General features: G+C 40.4%; 1 protein-coding gene across 3 annotated transcripts in view; it reads left to right on the top strand.

The window, feature by feature from the left end:
- The window catches only part of CSTF3 (cleavage stimulation factor subunit 3), a 51949-nt gene extending 34399 nt beyond the window's left edge, over positions 1–17550 (top strand). The window contains exons 4-21 of one of the 3 annotated variants that reach the window (XM_080617642.1): positions 1525–1557; positions 1939–2036; positions 3413–3479; positions 3571–3605; positions 3712–3838; positions 6530–6607; positions 6797–6959; positions 7380–7489; positions 7889–8005; positions 9117–9191; positions 10545–10688; positions 10783–10885; positions 12548–12617; positions 13913–14108; positions 15571–15724; positions 16100–16194; positions 16304–16364; positions 17346–17550. In XM_080617642.1, the coding sequence (XP_080473768.1) occupies positions 1525–1557; positions 1939–2036; positions 3413–3479; positions 3571–3605; positions 3712–3838; positions 6530–6607; positions 6797–6959; positions 7380–7489; positions 7889–8005; positions 9117–9191; positions 10545–10688; positions 10783–10885; positions 12548–12617; positions 13913–14108; positions 15571–15724; positions 16100–16194; positions 16304–16364; positions 17346–17548 (1929 nt within the window). In that variant the 3' untranslated portion in view covers positions 17549–17550. The remainder of the gene's footprint in view (positions 1–1524; positions 1558–1938; positions 2037–3412; positions 3480–3570; positions 3606–3711; positions 3839–6529; positions 6608–6796; positions 6960–7379; positions 7490–7888; positions 8006–9116; positions 9192–10544; positions 10689–10782; positions 10886–12547; positions 12618–13912; positions 14109–15570; positions 15725–16099; positions 16195–16303; positions 16365–17345) is intronic. The other 2 variants (XM_080617643.1, XM_080617644.1) reach the window with 2 other exon arrangements.
- The last annotated feature ends 47 nt before the right edge of the window (positions 17551–17597 follow it).

Raw genomic sequence — 17597 nt, 5'->3', positions numbered from 1 at the left:
TATAATCGGTCATTTCTTTGGTCAGCTATCTTTTAACTGAATCGTTTGCAGAAAGACTCTGAAAATTGTGTATGCCAGGTATAATTAGGATTAATTTTCTGTAAACCTGGATTTTGTGGAATCCTTTTAACCTGGGCAGGATACTGCTCCAGTTCGAAAGCAATACAGATACCAGAGTCCGATCTGCCATGTATGCCATTAAAAGTTTTCCTGCAAAACTGGTTTGAATTCTCTCATTTTAATCGATCTTGTTCAGAAGTGAGAGAAAGGGGGATGATCTGTTAGGGCTCTTGAAGGCTGGGGTGTTGAACGAGTATGGAATCTGGGAAGCAGCAAACAGGACAGGCAGTGCACAGGTGCAGTACAGGACATATTTATTTTAGGCCTCCTGCAGATGAGCCAGTGTTTCTTAGCACTTGCATTAAAAATTCTTTTGTGCTTTAGAATGGGAATGTTATAGAAATGGTATCATAAATACCTGGAGCAAAAGGATGCTGTTTGTTGCCTACCACTGTGCTTCATGGGGGAAAAGGAAACGCTTTCAGAGCTGCTTCTGTGGCTCTCATGTTACTCACCATAATAAAAGCTGTGAATCCTTAGGTAAACAAAGAGCAAGGAGGTTTAAAATGGAGTTTTGATGCTTTAAAAAAGTGCAACACAGCATAACAAATCCTTATTTTATTAAAGGGTCTTTATTCGAATGCACATGAGCAGCTTACAAAGGCACTGTCAATCTTCCTTGTTTCTTCAGAATCTGTCTCTACCTCATGCCTAGCATGTTAACATAACAGGAGCTAATAAATACATGCAGGGTGCGAGTCTGCCCTCTGTGTCTGTCTTGTGCTATTCTTTGTCTTGTCTGAAAGGCAATATGTTGCTTCGAGACTAGGTTTCACCCTCTACCCTTGCAGTGTGTGTGCTGTCTGAATGACACAAGTGCCCAGATGTGAGTGTGGTTTGGGCCCTCCTGGAGGAGAGCACCAGAGCTAAGGTCCTCTTTTGAAAAACATGGTCTCCATGGTTTATTTGTTACTCTCTTGTTCAACATCAGCATATTATAATAAAGTGTACTTTGAGAAATAAATATTCAAATATAATACATTTATTAGTCTATTAGTCTTTTTAAATATCTTACCCTTAATTTACTAAATTCTGATCTAGAGGCTTTGGTATTTAAGTCAGTATATGCACTTACGGCAACAGAGTATCCTGAAGTAAGAGGCTAAGTCTAGGTCTCCAAACTGGAATGCAGAAAAGCAACTTCACCTAAACTTTAGCCCTAGTGGAAGTGAAAGCTAAATTAAAAACAACAACAGCAAACCCAAACCCGCTAATTTTGAAAAAGCAAAGTACGTGATTTTTCTATGTTTAATTATATTTTTGTGACATTATGTGGTGTTACATCGTAATGGGTTTAGGCAGCCAAAGTAGAAACTGGAATGCTATAGTAGTGTATGAAGAATATATTCCTATATTCTAAAATAGTTTCTTAAGTGATCTGTTTTTTTTTCTGCTTCCCTGTAGATTAAAGCAAAAAATTATGACAAAGTGGAAAAGGTGAGTCCTATCAATATGTAATATGTCTCTATAGAAAGAACACGTATCTTGTGATTAAGCTAAAGCAGATTGAAAAGAACTATAGTGTTGCTGAATGCTCTATTAAAAACACAGCTAAATATCACTAAAATCAATTTGTTGTTGCTACCAAGCTGTAATCAGTGAAATGCACAGGGGAATTTCTTTGCTTAATTCTCTCCAGCTCACTTGCATAGCACAGATATGCTTTAGTCCAAAGGATGAGTAGTTTAACGTACTCTTTCTTACAAATCTCACTCATAATTACAAAGATTATTTTAATTCATACTGTATAGCTTTGAAAGTAAAAACCTAATTTCTATATCTGGAATCCTGATCACGTCTTCTTGATGTATTAAACAGTTATTTCAGCGATGCCTTATGAAGGTTTTACACATTGATTTATGGAAATGTTACCTTTCCTATGTTCGAGAAACCAAGGGGAAGCTCCCTAGTTACAAGTAAGTTAACAGACTCGTTCTGAATTATATGAGTTTTATGGTGAATCTCTTCTTGATTATTGACTAGGGGGTGGGGAGGAGCCTGGATGGCAAACCTGCCTGGGGATCTTCTGGTAGAGTGCTGGGGGGATAATAGATAATCTGCATTTAGAAAACATTTCTTTAAAGTTCCTTTACTTGAGCTTGCTGGGTAAAATTGGTTCCATAGTCTGGATCCGTATAACAAGGTGGGAGGGACAAGAGCAGGGAATAGCTGGCATATCCATGCTGGTTCCCTGCAGATGAGATTGATGCTTGAGCCAATCTGAAGCACACTTCTCCCTCAGTCGGGTCCTTTTGCTGTCCTTCCCCTTAGTGTCTTGTTTAGAGTGTTTACAAAAACTCAGCATTGATTCCAGCTGAGGTCCTGTATTTAACTAGCAATAGTAGTCAGTTCTGTAATCAGAGGAAGTTTCAGAATGCATAAAAAGGCATTAAAAAATCAGGGTACCAGAATTTTGGGGTGCAATAATCTTTATCACTTTGTTTATAATCTTGTTTGAGGTTTCAAAAAATACCAGTGCCTCTCAGAATCTATAAACAGCTTCTTCCCCAGCCCACCATAATTTCTGTGTACTGTAACTGGCAAGGCAACTGTTGCATCAACAGAGAAAAAAGAAGGGTTTTTTAAATTTATTTTTACAAGACTGTTCTGAAAAAGTGCCAGCACACACCCCCAAACTTTTGATCCACTTGAAATTTCCTCTTTTATTCCTGGAGGTATGGTCAAGTAGGTAGCAAGGTACTGAAAAGATGTCTGAGTAAAAGAAACTGAGAGAAAAGTGGGAGAGAGAAAAAGCTGTTTTCATTGAAACTTGACCGAGGAAGTACTCTGTGAATGTTTAATGTGGGGAAAAATACTTTGGATGTGGGGGGATAAGAGATAATGTGAAAGTTTTTGGGCAGTTTCAACACAGGGGAAACCACAGCCTTGTGTGTTCCTGCAGAATTGCAACAGGGTTTGAGGAATTCTGAGAAAAAAAGAAACCGTGGGTACATCTGTCGGCTGAGATGATGTAAAGAGCAGTTGGTTTCTGTCTTCTCAACTTCACATAGTATATGTGGATTTCCACTTCCTTGAGGGACAGGATCTCAGGAGCTGTTAGTATGCTAGATGGCCACCAATAGGTCTACATCATTTTCTTCAATTAAAAATGAATAAATGCAGAATTTAAAGCTACCTGAATGCCAGTTTTTACTCTCAGCCGTTGAATGATTCTTTTCGTGCCTCAAAGTTCGATTAGAATTTGCTGCACAAAGAAAGCTCTTAAATAAAGATTTTTCAAACTACTAAACACTTGCTCTATGGTCTTTGTGGTTTGTTTTTTTTTCCTCAGAGAAAAAATGGCTCAGGCATATGATTTTGCTCTGGATAAGATTGGCATGGAAATCATGTCATACCAGGTATGTTTTTTTTTTCAAAACACATTTAATATCTACCTTTATAACAAGTACAATTAACACATTGGTTTCATTATATTTTTTTCTCACATAGATCTGGGTGGATTACATCAATTTTTTGAAAGGCGTGTAAGTACCTTAAAAGACTTTTTTGAAGCTCAGTTACTGTAATGTTGATGTTCATGCTAGTTATGATGTGTAATAGCTGATGTTCGTCTCTCTCCCCACTATTTAGAGAAGCAGTAGGATCTTATGCAGAAAACCAGAGGATAACAGCTGTCCGTAGGGTTTACCAGCGTGGTTGCGTGAATCCAATGATAAACATAGAACAGCTCTGGAGAGATTATAACAAATATGAAGAGGTAATCCAGAACATGTTTTGTTGTGGTTTTTTTTTTTGTGACATTAAGAAAGAAATAATAATCGTATAATCAAGCATGGTACCCAAACTCTGTCCACTAAATAATTGTACATGAAAGCGATGACCGGCAGTATAAACATGGTTTGAGTGTGCAGCGTGTACCAAGGCCTGTGCCAAAACTCTGCAGGTACTTGGGTGAATTTTTTGATTTGTTGTAAACACTTTCCATAGGGTACATTTAACTGGCCCATTTCACTGGTGGCCCAATGGATTTGCTAGTGGATTAGAAATCATGACATTCAGTGATAGAGAATATATTTAATGGAAGCTAAAGCAAATCAGCTGGCAGTGAGGGCTTGCTTCCCCAAGGAGGCACTCCCCTTCTTCAGTTACAGTTGAATGGGATAAAATGGTATTCAGCTGTGAAGGTTTGGACTTCCTTCACAGTATTAAGTTACATGGGCTTAAGTACATATTAAATGCTCCTCACCATTCTTCACCTGAAGCCATTACAGCATCAATTCAGGTGAGTCTGCTACCACATTGTCTTCAACAAGCGTAACCTCAACTCACTGGCCTTGCAGGCCAATTTGTAGCTGCACCTTTACAGTGTGTTTGTGAACACATTTGGTAGCAGCTTGTTAAACTGTCCCAGCCAGCAGATGTGAGAATGCAGAACCAAGGGTGGGTGCACTCATGCTCAGCACTGTCAAGTGGAGATGCTCATACAGCACTCCCTTGTCCTGCCTGTTGCGCTCAGGCTTGCAGGGGCCGGCATGCTATGGGTCAGCTGTGCACTGAGCGGGAAAGAAGGCACAGTTTCACTTTCCTTCTTGCCCATTAGTTGTAGGTTTGGTGACCTCTGACATTAATAGGGCCACTGTACTAAGCCAGTGGGAGTACCTCTGGGCATCCACAGCCATGAGCGTGTACTGTAATCCTGAATCCCACTGTATTTAGGGGTACCACAGATAACCTCCTGACCACTGGGGAAGGTAGCCAGTGACGTGCCTTCTCCTGAGTAGGAAAATACACGGTACAACCTCCCTGTAAACCTCTTCCCCTCCCACATAGCAAATGAAGGCTGTCACTGCGGGTTCCTACTACTTTCATTAATACGTAGGCAGACTGCCAAAATGATAGCTGAAACCTGTCCTACATTTGTTCCATACCTTCTTTGAGCTGAAGCAGCTCTAGCTGACAGTGGTAGTACACCTTGGGCTGTTCAGAGGTGCAGTAAGACAGGGGCTAGTGCTTGAACCTTGAACACAGGTTTCTGCACATCATGTTCTGGCCAGGCTGGCCTAAAGCTAAAGGGCTGCTGCTCACGGGTGTGCTGGCACAGGAAAGGAACTGCTCCTCACCAGAAGGGCTCTTTGAGGGGTCACTTATTCCCCACATCAGTAGCCTAGCAACACAGAGATCATGTGCAGCTCTCAGTATGAAAGGTTACTGGCTATTTGTTGCAATTAAAATACTCAAGCTTCCCTTTAGCTCAGTGGGTAGCCACCAGATAGCAGTGTCAGCCTGTCAGCCACCAGTATCTTTAATTAGACAAATGGTCAGAAGTGGTAGCACCCCTGGTGAGACAGAGAAGTGACAATCTTTGGCTCACGAAGCTGTGCCTCATGAGGCTGGGAGCACTTCCCGGGAGAACATGCTGTGTCCTCAGCATGCTCCTGGGTTAAATGGGGCATTGCTGGGTTTGTGTGCTAACTGGCCCAGATGGTTATCGCAGACAGCGCTCTGCGCGAGTCCAGGTGGTACCTCTGCTTCCATAGCAGGTACCTGGCTCAGCTGCCTGTTTGGAACAGGACTGAAAGCTGCACTCCTCTTCCTCAGAATCCTGGCAAGCCACACCAGCAAACTCCACCCAGTTGCAGGCATGAACAGAAGGGTGGTTGCTTATCCTGCTGTAACAGCAGTGCTTTGAGATGTTGTTCATGCCTGGGACCCTGTGACCAAGCCTGCATTGCTGTTGCTGAGCTATGAGGTGTGCCTGGGGCCTGCCTGCCCCAAATCCCCTACTGCTCTTGCTCAGCAGCATGGCAGAGCTCTCTGCATGGCCATGCAGTCCTGGAGGGGTGTCATTTTTTGCAGTGATGGGTCTCAAGTCTCTCAGCTGATAGAGGTACACATATGGCAGGTGTGAAAGCTGTCAATTACTTCAGGAACAGGGGAGAAGGGAAAGGTTTTTGCTGGGAGGTCAATCTGTTACTGCTTGCCAAAGAACACTGAATTGCTCATACGCTGTCTCAGTCTCCACGGGGTGAGCAGCAAGCAGATGCAGGCAGGGAGCAGCAAGGCAGGGAGCTTTACTGACTAGGCATAGACTGACAGCCTGTGATTGAAAAGGAAAAATGTAAATCACATATAGTATCTTTCCACTTTCTCCCCCAGCAGATTTATGTAAATTTCATTGTGTTTTTGAAAGCTGTAAGTGAATAAAAAATCTACAGGAGTTGCTTTATGTCAGTTGAGTTTTTAGTAGCGAGTTAATTCTAATGAGTAAGTTCTTGCTCATACGTTTGTTATGAGAAATGCAGTACCTTTCACAGTAGTATTCTAGAATAACTTTGTCTTTCTTGCTCACTTTTGCATCCCCTTTAAAGCCCTTTTCTGTATGAAATGAGATTCAGTATTTCTATGGTGAAATTGCACATTCCCAGTTCCTCTTTTCACCCTTCTCCAGGGCATCAATATTCACTTAGCTAAGAAGATGATTGAAGACAGGAGTAGAGATTATATGAATGCACGACGTGTAGCAAAGGTAAAGCCTTCTGTTGACTTTCCTTTGTTCTATTTAATTCTACAAACAAGCATTGAACTTGGGTCCTATTTTGAAACAAAAGCATTTGTTAGACTAATGAGGTTGCTATGCTATGATATTTGTATCAGTTTTATAAAGCATAACCTGAAATAATCTTTTGTTAGAAACATTGCTGCTTCACTGTTTCAGGAATATGAGACAGTGATGAAAGGTCTGGACCGCAACGCTCCCTCTGTCCCCCCACAAAATACCCCCCAAGAGGCTCAGCAGGTAGACATGTGGAAGAAGTACATCCAGTGGGAAAAGAGCAATCCGCTGCGTACAGAAGATCAAACTCTCATAACAAAAAGAGGTAATTAGATAGTGTGCTAGGACATGTAGAATTGTATGTCTTAGCTCCATTAATGATCTCTAGCATAATGATGTGATTTAGTGTTTGGAGCAGAAGTTGATCAAGTTTCTTGAACTTGAACTGGGGGTGCTATGGTCATGTGCCACTGAACTTTCACTGGAGGTCAGGAAGTGGTGGATCACAGCCAGATTCTATGGCTGATGTTCTTGAAAAAGTTCTGCTGGGAGGAGACAGGTTTTAGCTGCTGGTTATGATTAATAAAATTCCTTGCAATGCGAGACTGTAATCATTGTATTCAAAGCCATTTAGTGTTAGTATTGTCTGATTTATTTGCTGGTTTTTGTATTTCATACTTCCACTGTGCAGAATGGTACCATTTCTGCCATAATACAAGGGGTATTTCTTATCTTCTTGCCACAGTTATGTTTGCCTATGAGCAATGCCTTTTGGTTCTGGGACATCACCCAGATATCTGGTATGAAGCGGCACAGTACCTCGAGCAATCTAGTAAACTGCTAGCCGAAAAAGGGGTAAGCAGATTGACACTGGTTTTCTTTCTTCCCTCGTTGCTTCAATGTGGTGTACTGTTAATTTTTCCTCAAATAATTAAGAACTAACTAGGGGGGTGTGAAAAGTACTTAGCACCGTGAGCTGTCCAGAATTTAAACATTGGGGCTCTTTTAAGAAATAAAAATATTTGCATTTGAGATAAGAATTACAAAAAACTGTTTCAGTGTTGGCCAGTTTTAGGTCTGGGGGGTGGGTTTTGGCCTGACTTTGTGATTCTTTAGGTACTGGGGAGATGTTATCTCTTTATTGGAGCACTGCATGGAAGTTCACTGGGACTTCTCACACACAGAGGATATTCCATAGATTGGCCTGCATTGTCATAGATGCTGAACAATTATATTATACTTATTTTATAACAGGACATGAACAATGCTAAACTTTTCAGTGATGAGGCTGCTAATATTTATGAAAGAGCGATCAGCACTTTATTAAAGAAGAATATGCTTCTTTATTTTGCATATGCAGATTATGAAGAGGTGAGCAAAAATAGTGATGTACTGACTTTAAAACCTAAAGACATCTCTCATTGATAATGTCATCTATTTGAAACATACTGAGTACACAGAAGTCTACAGAAGTAACTTACTGATTCTTCTAGCCTTAATCTCTTTCAGTGTTTCTGATACTTGGCTGACAAATTGAAGAGAAAAAATCCGTAGTATTCAGTACAAAATTTTTGAAAATCTACTGTCTTTCCACTTAAATATTCACTATATTTCTCAAATTGCTATGAGCTTGAAAGCTGGATAGGCTTATTATATTTACCAGAGCGACAGCTTCTTCACTTTTAAAATGGGGATAAAGGACACCTTTCATGTCTAATTCTTGGGGGTTTAATGTTTGTCTTTGCATGGCTGTGATGGAGGATGGGAGGTTCTCTTGAGAAATCTCTTTACCCAGGCTGCCACCTTGCTGCACAGCCTCGCTAAAGAATAATTATGCCCTGACATTGGTTGGGTTTGCACATGAGCCATCATGAATAAAGTCTGTTTTCCACTGGTCAGATAAGGACTGTGGAGTCCTCTGCAGGATATATTTTGCCCACTTATCATAACATGGAAGAGTTTTTGCAGGAGGATCCTGAGGACAGCAGCAAAAAAAACTCAAAACAACCCAAACCTTTGACTTTTAAAGAAAAAGCTTTCTTTGGCTTTCAGTGCAGCTATTTAGGGTTTTTAAGGTTGCACAACAAACCTTGGAGGGCTGCAGCTGGCAGGGAACAGAATGGATTATTTGAAACGTGAATGTTGGAGAGGAAAGAAGGGGGTTTTCCTAGCTGTCTGCATGTTACTTTTAGATAGAGGTGAAGGAACAGTCTTATTATCCCAAACACCTACAATCCCAGTTCTGCTGCAGTATTACTAAAGTGTAGAAAAAGACATCAGAAACTCTTGAAAAGTATGTACGCAAGCACTAGTGAGAAATTAATATTAAATTAATAAAATTAAAGGGACTGAGATAGTGTTCAACTGGGGGGAAAAGGGAACAGAAATATTGCAGGTTTTTCTTCAGATTGATTTTTGCATTCTCACAGGTGATTTGTAATAGTATTACCAAACAGTCTGTATTTCCTTTGTATTTACTTAGAGTCGTATGAAGTATGAGAAAGTACACAGCATATATAACCGGCTCCTGGCTATTGAAGACATTGATCCCACTCTGGTAAGATGACTGTAGCGTTCAGTTTTTCCACATTTGCACTAATAGTCACTTGAGTGCACACAAATAACGGGGAAGTACTTGCAGGAGTTCATTGGGTCACGGGGTGATTGAGCGGGTGCACTGAGATGACAGAATTAGATTAACATTTCAGCAAGGGTGATTTATTATAGCCTTTAAGGCACTTAGATGCACCAAGTCATGCAGTTTTGTCCTCTCTTTTGGAAAATCTTTTAAGACAAGCAATGAAGATAGGCGATATTAAAGATTTCATGATACAGCTCATAAGAATTGGTGTGTGTTTTGCTGGCTCAAATAAAATTGTGCTTTGCCTCCCCTTAACTGATTAAAAGCACGTTGCTTTTGCCCATTGTCCTCCCTACGCTGAAATACATCATCCTGTGTATATGTAGCTTGCATATAAATTTGTAATGCACCATATGAGTATCACAGAGTATTGCTGTACAGCTGCTTAAGTTCTGTAATAAACAACATTGTCTGTAGTGCCAGCTGTGGTAGCACAGAACAAATGGCGTGAGAGGTGACCTGCCCTCAGAAAGTTATTCAGTTTATAAATAGACATGACAATGCATGAGAAGGAAAAAGAAGGTCTAGGGTCTAAAATTAAACAATGGGTCAGTGTCAGAGGAAAGGTATCCCTTTACTGACACTTTCTAGTCATTAAAGACACATCACAATGCTTCCCAAGTGCATGTTTTCTGAGAAACGATGTACTAGTTCCTCCTATTTGAAAATGCTCTTATTTGTGATCTAATTCAGAGTGGAGGAAAGTTAAATCCCAAAGAAATGCAGATCACAAATTGGCAACTGAATTAAACAGCACATTCATTATTTCCTTGATCAGGTATAAATATCTATAGGATGGTTTGTGTCTTTGATTGTATAATGTACAATATAAATATAAAATAAATAAAAAACAATAACAATATAAAATTGCTTCTTCAGGCCTTTGGGCTGTTCTTTAGCCTTATGGATGTCTTAACTTCATTGGGAAGTTACAGTTTTTACAGTAAGCCTCTAGTTTCCTGAAGGCACCAGTTTATGTAAATTACATTTATCTCCCCTTCCTTGAAAAATCTGTGTATGAACTGTTGGCATTTTAGGGCATCAGTCTTGGCTATATTCCATTGTAAAAAAACCCCAAAAAAGTATATAAAAAGCTTTGCCTCAGAATTTCTAGCAGAACACTACAGAGGCACAATAGTCTTGTTTCTGTTACAACTCTTTAGTTGTGTTTTGTGAGGAAAGATTATTTCAGTTATAGTAAAGAACTCTTTTATATTCTAGTATTCTTTGTCAGGACTGATGCTATATAAACATTAATATGCACCTTAGGTCTATATCCAATATATGAAATTTGCAAGGCGAGCAGAAGGCATAAAATCTGGAAGAATGATATTTAAGAAAGCAAGAGAGGATGCCCGGACCCGCCATCACGTCTATGTTACAGCAGCTTTAATGGAGTATTATTGTAGTAAGGTAATCATAGATGCTCAGTTTGATACTAAAGCAGTGTCAGGAGGGTGTGTAGCTCACTGAAGCCAATAATGTTTTTCTTCTTAAATGTCTGCAGGATAAGTCTGTGGCCTTTAAGATTTTTGAGCTAGGACTGAAAAAATACGGGGACATTCCAGAATATGTACTGGCATATATCGACTACCTTTCTCATCTTAATGGTAAGTTTTATGCTTTGAGAGGTCCAATGAAGCATTCATCTGTCTTCCCTGTGACTTTAAAGGCCAAGGTTTTATAATTTAGTTTACATTTTTTATTTTAGTTTTAATTCTTCTTGAAGAGCAATGAAACCTCTTCATGAAACTCAGCAATTAATTTGAAAACCAAACCTGCTGGTTTGTCCTTACTGAAGTTCCAGAAGTACCGATCTTGCATTAGATTTTGACTCTGCCGAATAGAAGAGAGCGAACTTTCCAAACTGTAACTCACTGCTTGCACTGCAGCAGTTTGACAGCATCTGTTGTGAACAGTGAGAAGGACACCAAGAAATCTAAATCCTGAGGAAAAAGTTCTACAGGATGTTTAAAGCAGCAGAAGAGAAGGGATGGATTAGTTGGTCCTGACTAGAATTAATGTAAATTTGTTCTCCTCAAATAGATGAGATAACCAGGATGTAAAAGCAGTATTGCGAATAATCGGTCCTGCTTGGCCATTACTGGGGAAATGGTTTGGATGCAAAGACCAGGGCATGGGCACAGCAGCAGCTGGGCAGGGGGTGGTGGAGGTGGTAGAAGGTCTCTGTGTGGGATTCCCTGATGCAAGAGTTCACAGTGACGTTATAAGAAGCCTGCACTGCTGTGGGGAGCAGGGGCTGGTAAAGACCTTCCTGTGGAACTGCCCTGGTCCTCGTTTCGTGGGGAGTTAGAGAAGAGCGGTTCACCCCAGTCTCTTCCTCTGCCTAGCTCAGGTTTGTGAGCTGGCCTCCGCGCGGCTGGAGTGAGCAGTGGCTGCAGGTAGCTCTCCTGCGGGATCTTCTGGACCTCCTGGTGCATTCTGCAGGCACCAGGCACATGAGTCTCCCCTGTCAGACTGCAGGACCTTTGTTTTTTCAGGCTCTAAAAGTTTGAACAGTTTGAAAGCTTTCTTTTTTTTAGTTCTGTGAGCCATGAACAGAGCTCTTTTGCAAGTCAAAGTATATTGCATTTTGCAAGGAATTATTTCAGGTCTACATGAGTATTTGCAATGCCTTTCCATAGACTGCCCTTGGGAAAAATTACTTTAAGATTTGCCATTGTATTGCTGTGTGTCAGCAACACAGCTGACTTTACTGAAAAACAAGAAAATTGGTCTCTGAACTCCTGTAAATGTAAGAAATGGCAAAACACGCAGAGACAGGGCGGAAGCCAGCAGGTTTAAGACCAAAACCACCAACCAGGCCTCATACTTCTGGGAGGACTTCCAAGGAATATCGAAGTGCATTACTATTGTCCTCATTTAAAAGGGGAGTTATGAATTGAAATGCCAAATTTTAAATTACCGAGATAAGCCGCTGTAATTACAGAAAATGGGAAAAAACCCAGAGATCCTGAAAAAGTGCCAAGGAATAGCTGTGCTGTTATAAAAGAACCTGTGGTAGGATGGGTTTGTGGCTATCAACAAAAATAGACTTTCAAATAACAAATTCACAGTAGAATTTAACACTGGTAAAGTTTTATGTAGGCTTTCAGACTTCCTTCCTACTTTACTGAACTTCATATCCAGGTATCAGAATGTCAGCCTTATATTTAATCCAATGTACACATTTCTTTGAATGGACATGATTTTAAATTGCATTTAATATATTTTACTCAGTGTGATTTTTCTTTTTCTCTCTATTTTTAAAGAGGACAATAATACAAGAGTTTTGTTTGAACGCGTTTTAACTTCAGGGAGCCTTCCACCTGAGAAATCTGGGTACGTCTGCAAAAGCAGTTTCACTCCACTAAAAAAGATACATAACCCCTTTCAACTACAAACATCCCAAAAAAATCAGAAACATGAACAGCAGGACAGAATTAGGTGCAGATGTTCCTTCCCTTCTTCATGCTGTGTAAAATAGCAAGTACTGTGACGGATTTGTGGAAGTCCCTATTTCACTTGCAGAGAAATTAATCAATTTATTGACTTTAAAACCGCATTGACACAGGATTGTTGAGGATAGAGTGCAAAAGCCTCCTGCACAGTAAGGATGCAGTGGTCTGAGCAGGTGGCATGGCTATTGACATAATATCACTCACCAGAGATATTTTAAGTAGATGGGGAGAGGGAGTCAAGAACATTATCTCTGTTAGAGAAGCCAAGTCAGGAATTTATTGAGGAGAATCTGAATGACTCCCAGACAGCTGAACACAAAACAGGGAAAGACCCAGGAAAGACTTGGATTAACCACTCACTGCCAGACTTTCATTACTACTTGTTAAACTGATTTCTCTGAAAAAATGTTTACCAAACCCTTTGCAGTCCAAGTGTTCACCAGTATTCTGATAGATGCAGGCAGCAAAACTAAGGAATTGGATGTCGCACTGCTGTGCACATTCACTCTGTACTTCAGTTCTTACCTTTCATGAGAAGTACTTTTATGTCCATTTTAAAAGTGAGAAAAAACCTAGAATCTGAAAGGTGAATCTTCTTTGAAAGTGAAGTCCAAAGCTAAAATAGAAGTTGAATCAAGTCCAGAAACATGGCCAGATGTTGCTTTAGTTGAGATTTTCCACAGAGAAATGAGCAATAACTATATATATTTTGGGCTGTGTAAAATTCCAAAGTGCTGCCTGTTGTGCTACAGGGCATTGCTCTTGCCTGCTACACTATGCTGTTCTGTGCAGATGAACTATATCACAATCTATATTGAAAAGTCCCTCACATAGCAGGATCAGAGTGCAGTTCTGTGTAGCAGGATGAGAGAAGTCTATTCATGCATCTTGCACTGACGGTGACAGCTTACCTCAAAGGCTGAAGTCACACCAGTAGTCCTTTCTTTACCATAACCAAGTCCTTTATGATCCATTTCAACAGACTGAAAGTTTTACAGAAACATATAGGGCCCTGGGAAGGTAACACATCTTACAGATGCATCTAAACAAAATAATAGAAGTACTCACATGTTCCCTGATTGCCTACTTTGAATCTTTCCTCTCGAGTGTTTTTTAACTGGGCTGTGATAGGTGATTCTCCCTCCTTCAGCAGCTGTCTGTTTATCTGTTTTACAGGGAAATCTGGGCTCGGTTTTTAGCTTTTGAAAGTAACATTGGTGATCTGGCCAGTATACTGAAAGTGGAAAAACGGAGGTTTACAGCATTCAAGGAAGAATATGAGGGTAAAGAAACAGCTCTGCTGGTAGACAGGTACAAGTTCATGGATTTGTACCCTTGCTCTACTAGTGAACTGAAGGCTCTTGGATATAAGGTAAAGTGGATAAGAACACTTAATTCCACTGTTGCTCTTTTCAGTCCTGGTAAACTTAAGCAATTCCTTGTTTAGGGCTTGCCTGACTTTATTTCCCTTGATAGAAAAGCAGGTCAAGCAGGCCTGGCATGCCTCCTCCTCCTCCTTGCCTTGTTGGGCATTGTTGGCCAGAGGCAGAATGCAGCAAGGAACATGACTTAACTTCTGGTGCTCATATTTACCATGAAGAGGCCCATGTGAAAATGCCATCACCCTGCAGCTACAGGCTTCACTTGACTGAGCTCCTTCAAAAAACAAAATTCTTCTGGAAGTTTGTAGAATCAGGTCATCTGTATGAAAACTCTGCTCACTTCATTATCAAACCAAACATACTGCAGTCCCAATGGCTGCTGCAAGTGCCTGAGGAAAATTACCAGGGATCAGTGGCTGCCTGCTTTTCTTCAGTTGTTCACTATGGCTAAGTGCTTTGGTGTTGCTATTCACAATTGGAAATCTAGGCCAGACACGTGTAGCTGGTGGACTCCCATCTCGTTTCTGACCATGTGTATTTTAACTACTATTTTAGTCATGTGGAAGGCCTTAACGGTTTGGAAAACCACTAGAACAGAATAAAATGTTGATTTTATTATGTTTTTTAAGCATGATGTAAAACAGTCTGTCAGACAAACAGAAACAGCTCCGTTGAGAAACTGCTGTTTCCCATTGGCATGACCCGGCAGAGAGCCTTCATGTCTCAGAAACGTGAAGCTTCGGCTTCTGTTTTTCTTGCACAGATAAGTAATTTTTGAAAAATACAGAAGTCATCAAGGTTAGAAAAGCAGCTGAATCATTGTCCTCACACAGTTGTAAAATAATAGTGATAATACTGAATAAATAATAAATAATAATGATAGGTGGAAACAAAAGTCACATTGAGCCACTGAATACTTTTAACATGATCAGGACGAGGTTATTTTGAAGTTAGAGTACGTCTTGCTAAAAGCATGCGAGGTGGCGTGTTCCCAAGAGCATTCAGCCCTTGGGCTGGTTTCTGTTGCTTGTAACATGCCAAAATATAATCCTCTTTGAACTGATGCTTTGCATGCCTGCTGACTGCCTTATGCTTTATTTCTTTTCCAGCTAAAGCAATCTAGGGAATGAAATGAGGGAGAAGTGATAGCTGCGAAGGCCTAGTGGTCTGCACCTGTTCACCTAAATCTTTTAAACCCAAAAAACCAGGAGCCACTCAATAATGACAAACATAGTCCCATTCAGTAACAAAACCAAGCGCTTCCACTCCCAGCTGGGACACTGTAGGACTAAAATGTTTGATGAAAACGTGCAAGTTTTGCCCAGATGGTCTTCTAACAGGACATCTGAACTTACAGTGAACTGAGTGCGAATAAGCGCCTGGGCTAGTTTTGTTATTTAAACACGCAGTGTCATCCTGCCAAGCTCAGGGCTCTGTCATTGGCTTTCACAGGACGTCTCTCGTGCCAAGCTGTCAGCTGTAATTCCAGACCCTGTGGTTGCACCTTCCATCGTGCCTGTTCTCAAAGATGAGGTGGATAGAAAACCCGAATATCCAAAACCGGACACTCAACAGATGATTCCATTTCAGCCACGACACTTAGCACGTAAGTCAGATTGGGTTTTATTTCACCCAGTGGCAAGTTATTAACCTAGCAAAGCTAATCACAGACTTTCCTAGTCTTCAGTCACCCAAACATGTACTTAAATTTGAGGCTGTTATTTAATTGGATTGCTAAAGGCATATATATTTTACTTAATACTAAGGTCACATGGAAATAAGTACAAGAAGTTTGGGGTCTGGTAAATGGTAATAAGCAGTTATACATACTGCTCATAGACTTCAGATCACTGACTAAACATTATGTAATTAGTAGAGGCAAGTGTGACAGGGTAGTAATTATTTGTGTCAAATAATAGTGCTGCTAAAGCATTTCAGGTCTAGCTGTCTTGCACTGCCTTCATAGTTTTTCTGTCCTCAGCTCCAGGTTTACATCCCGTCCCAGGCGGTGTGTTTCCTGTTCCGCCAGCAGCTGTAGTTCTTATGAAGCTCCTGCCACCTCCTGTTTGCTTTCAGGTTTGTTTTAATGAATTCTCAAGCCGTAGAAGAGATTCTGTTTTGACAGAACCACAGTGTGCATCACTCCATTGAAAATAATCTTTCTTCTTCTTTGGTAACAAATCAGGGTCCCTTTGTTCAAGTGGATGAGCTCATGGAGATATTTAGAAGATGCAAACTGCCAGACAGTAAGTTATTTCTTGGCTCTGGAGTCTGTGATAGTGCTGCATATGACTTTGTTTTACGTCTGAATATTGCTGTCTAAAACTCAGACCTCATTTACAAGTATATAATTAAGAGTGTACTGTTGAATTAGCTGTATTTGTAGGTTGGAATCTACATAGAGACATTTGTACTTTTAACTGTGGGAAGATCAAGAAGTCAAAAATCACTAGCTTCTACTTTAGTAACATTCTGGTGGTAACCATTAAAAGAAAGAAATTAAGATTTTCAGAATATCCTTTAAAAGAAGCAAGGTGTTATTTGTAGCAGCATTGTAGCCGTAGCATTAAATTGCACATCTGCAGTATGAGGAGTTCATTGGAAGGCATAACTCTGAATGCACATTGTTGGGGTGCTTGAGAATTGAAGAGCAGTGTTTTCCGAGCTCCTACAGAAGAGGTGAAGTTCTGAAACATAAAACCAGGACAGATCCATACTCCAGGCTTCACATAAACTATGACTTTCATTCGCTCTGTTAGTTTCAGGAGCAAATGATCAGTGAGAACACAAGCTGGGATTTAATTTCTTTTAGAGTGAAAATAAAACATCTATTGAAATTATATATGGAATTTTTGAAGCCCTCTTTGTTGATAAGCAGAAACTGACTTGCTCTGTATGCATACTTTCTGATGAATCATGAACTAGTTACAGTTTCAACAGCAGGCTTTCCTCTTTTATTAAGCTTGCAAATGACCTCAATTCCTGTGTAAAGGGAGGTCTCAAGCTGAAGCAGCAGCATTTACTTTATAATTAGTGCTTGCTATAGCTTGGAGTTTTCCACTGTCAGGACTTAATTCTTAACATTTATGGGAGAATAGGGTAGGAAAATATCTCATGTTCCAGAAATCTCCACAAAATACCTGTCTTGGTGTCCCTGTTCACATGCTTATTTCTAATTGGAGAGGTTAAGTTTCACAAATGAAATGAATCCTTTTCTCTTTCTGCAGCTGTTGATGAAGCTGTGCGGGTAATTACCGGAGGCCTACCTGAAATAGCTGTGGAAGGCAATGGACCTGTGGAAAACAACGCTATGCTCAACAAGGCTATTAAGAGGCCACACGAGGATTCTGACGATGATGAGGAGAAAGGATCTGTAGTTCCCCCTGTACATGACATTTACAGAGCACGACAGCAAAAGCGAATCCGGTGAAACAAGTTTGGAGTTCTGCTGTGATAGACAAAGACTTGCATTGAGTCCG

Source organism: Psittacula echo (assembly GCF_963264785.1).
Source record: "Psittacula echo genome assembly, chromosome: 5".
NCBI classification, from domain to species: Eukaryota; Metazoa; Chordata; class Aves; order Psittaciformes; family Psittacidae; genus Psittacula; species Psittacula echo.
This window is presented reverse-complemented; position numbering and strand designations above follow the sequence as displayed.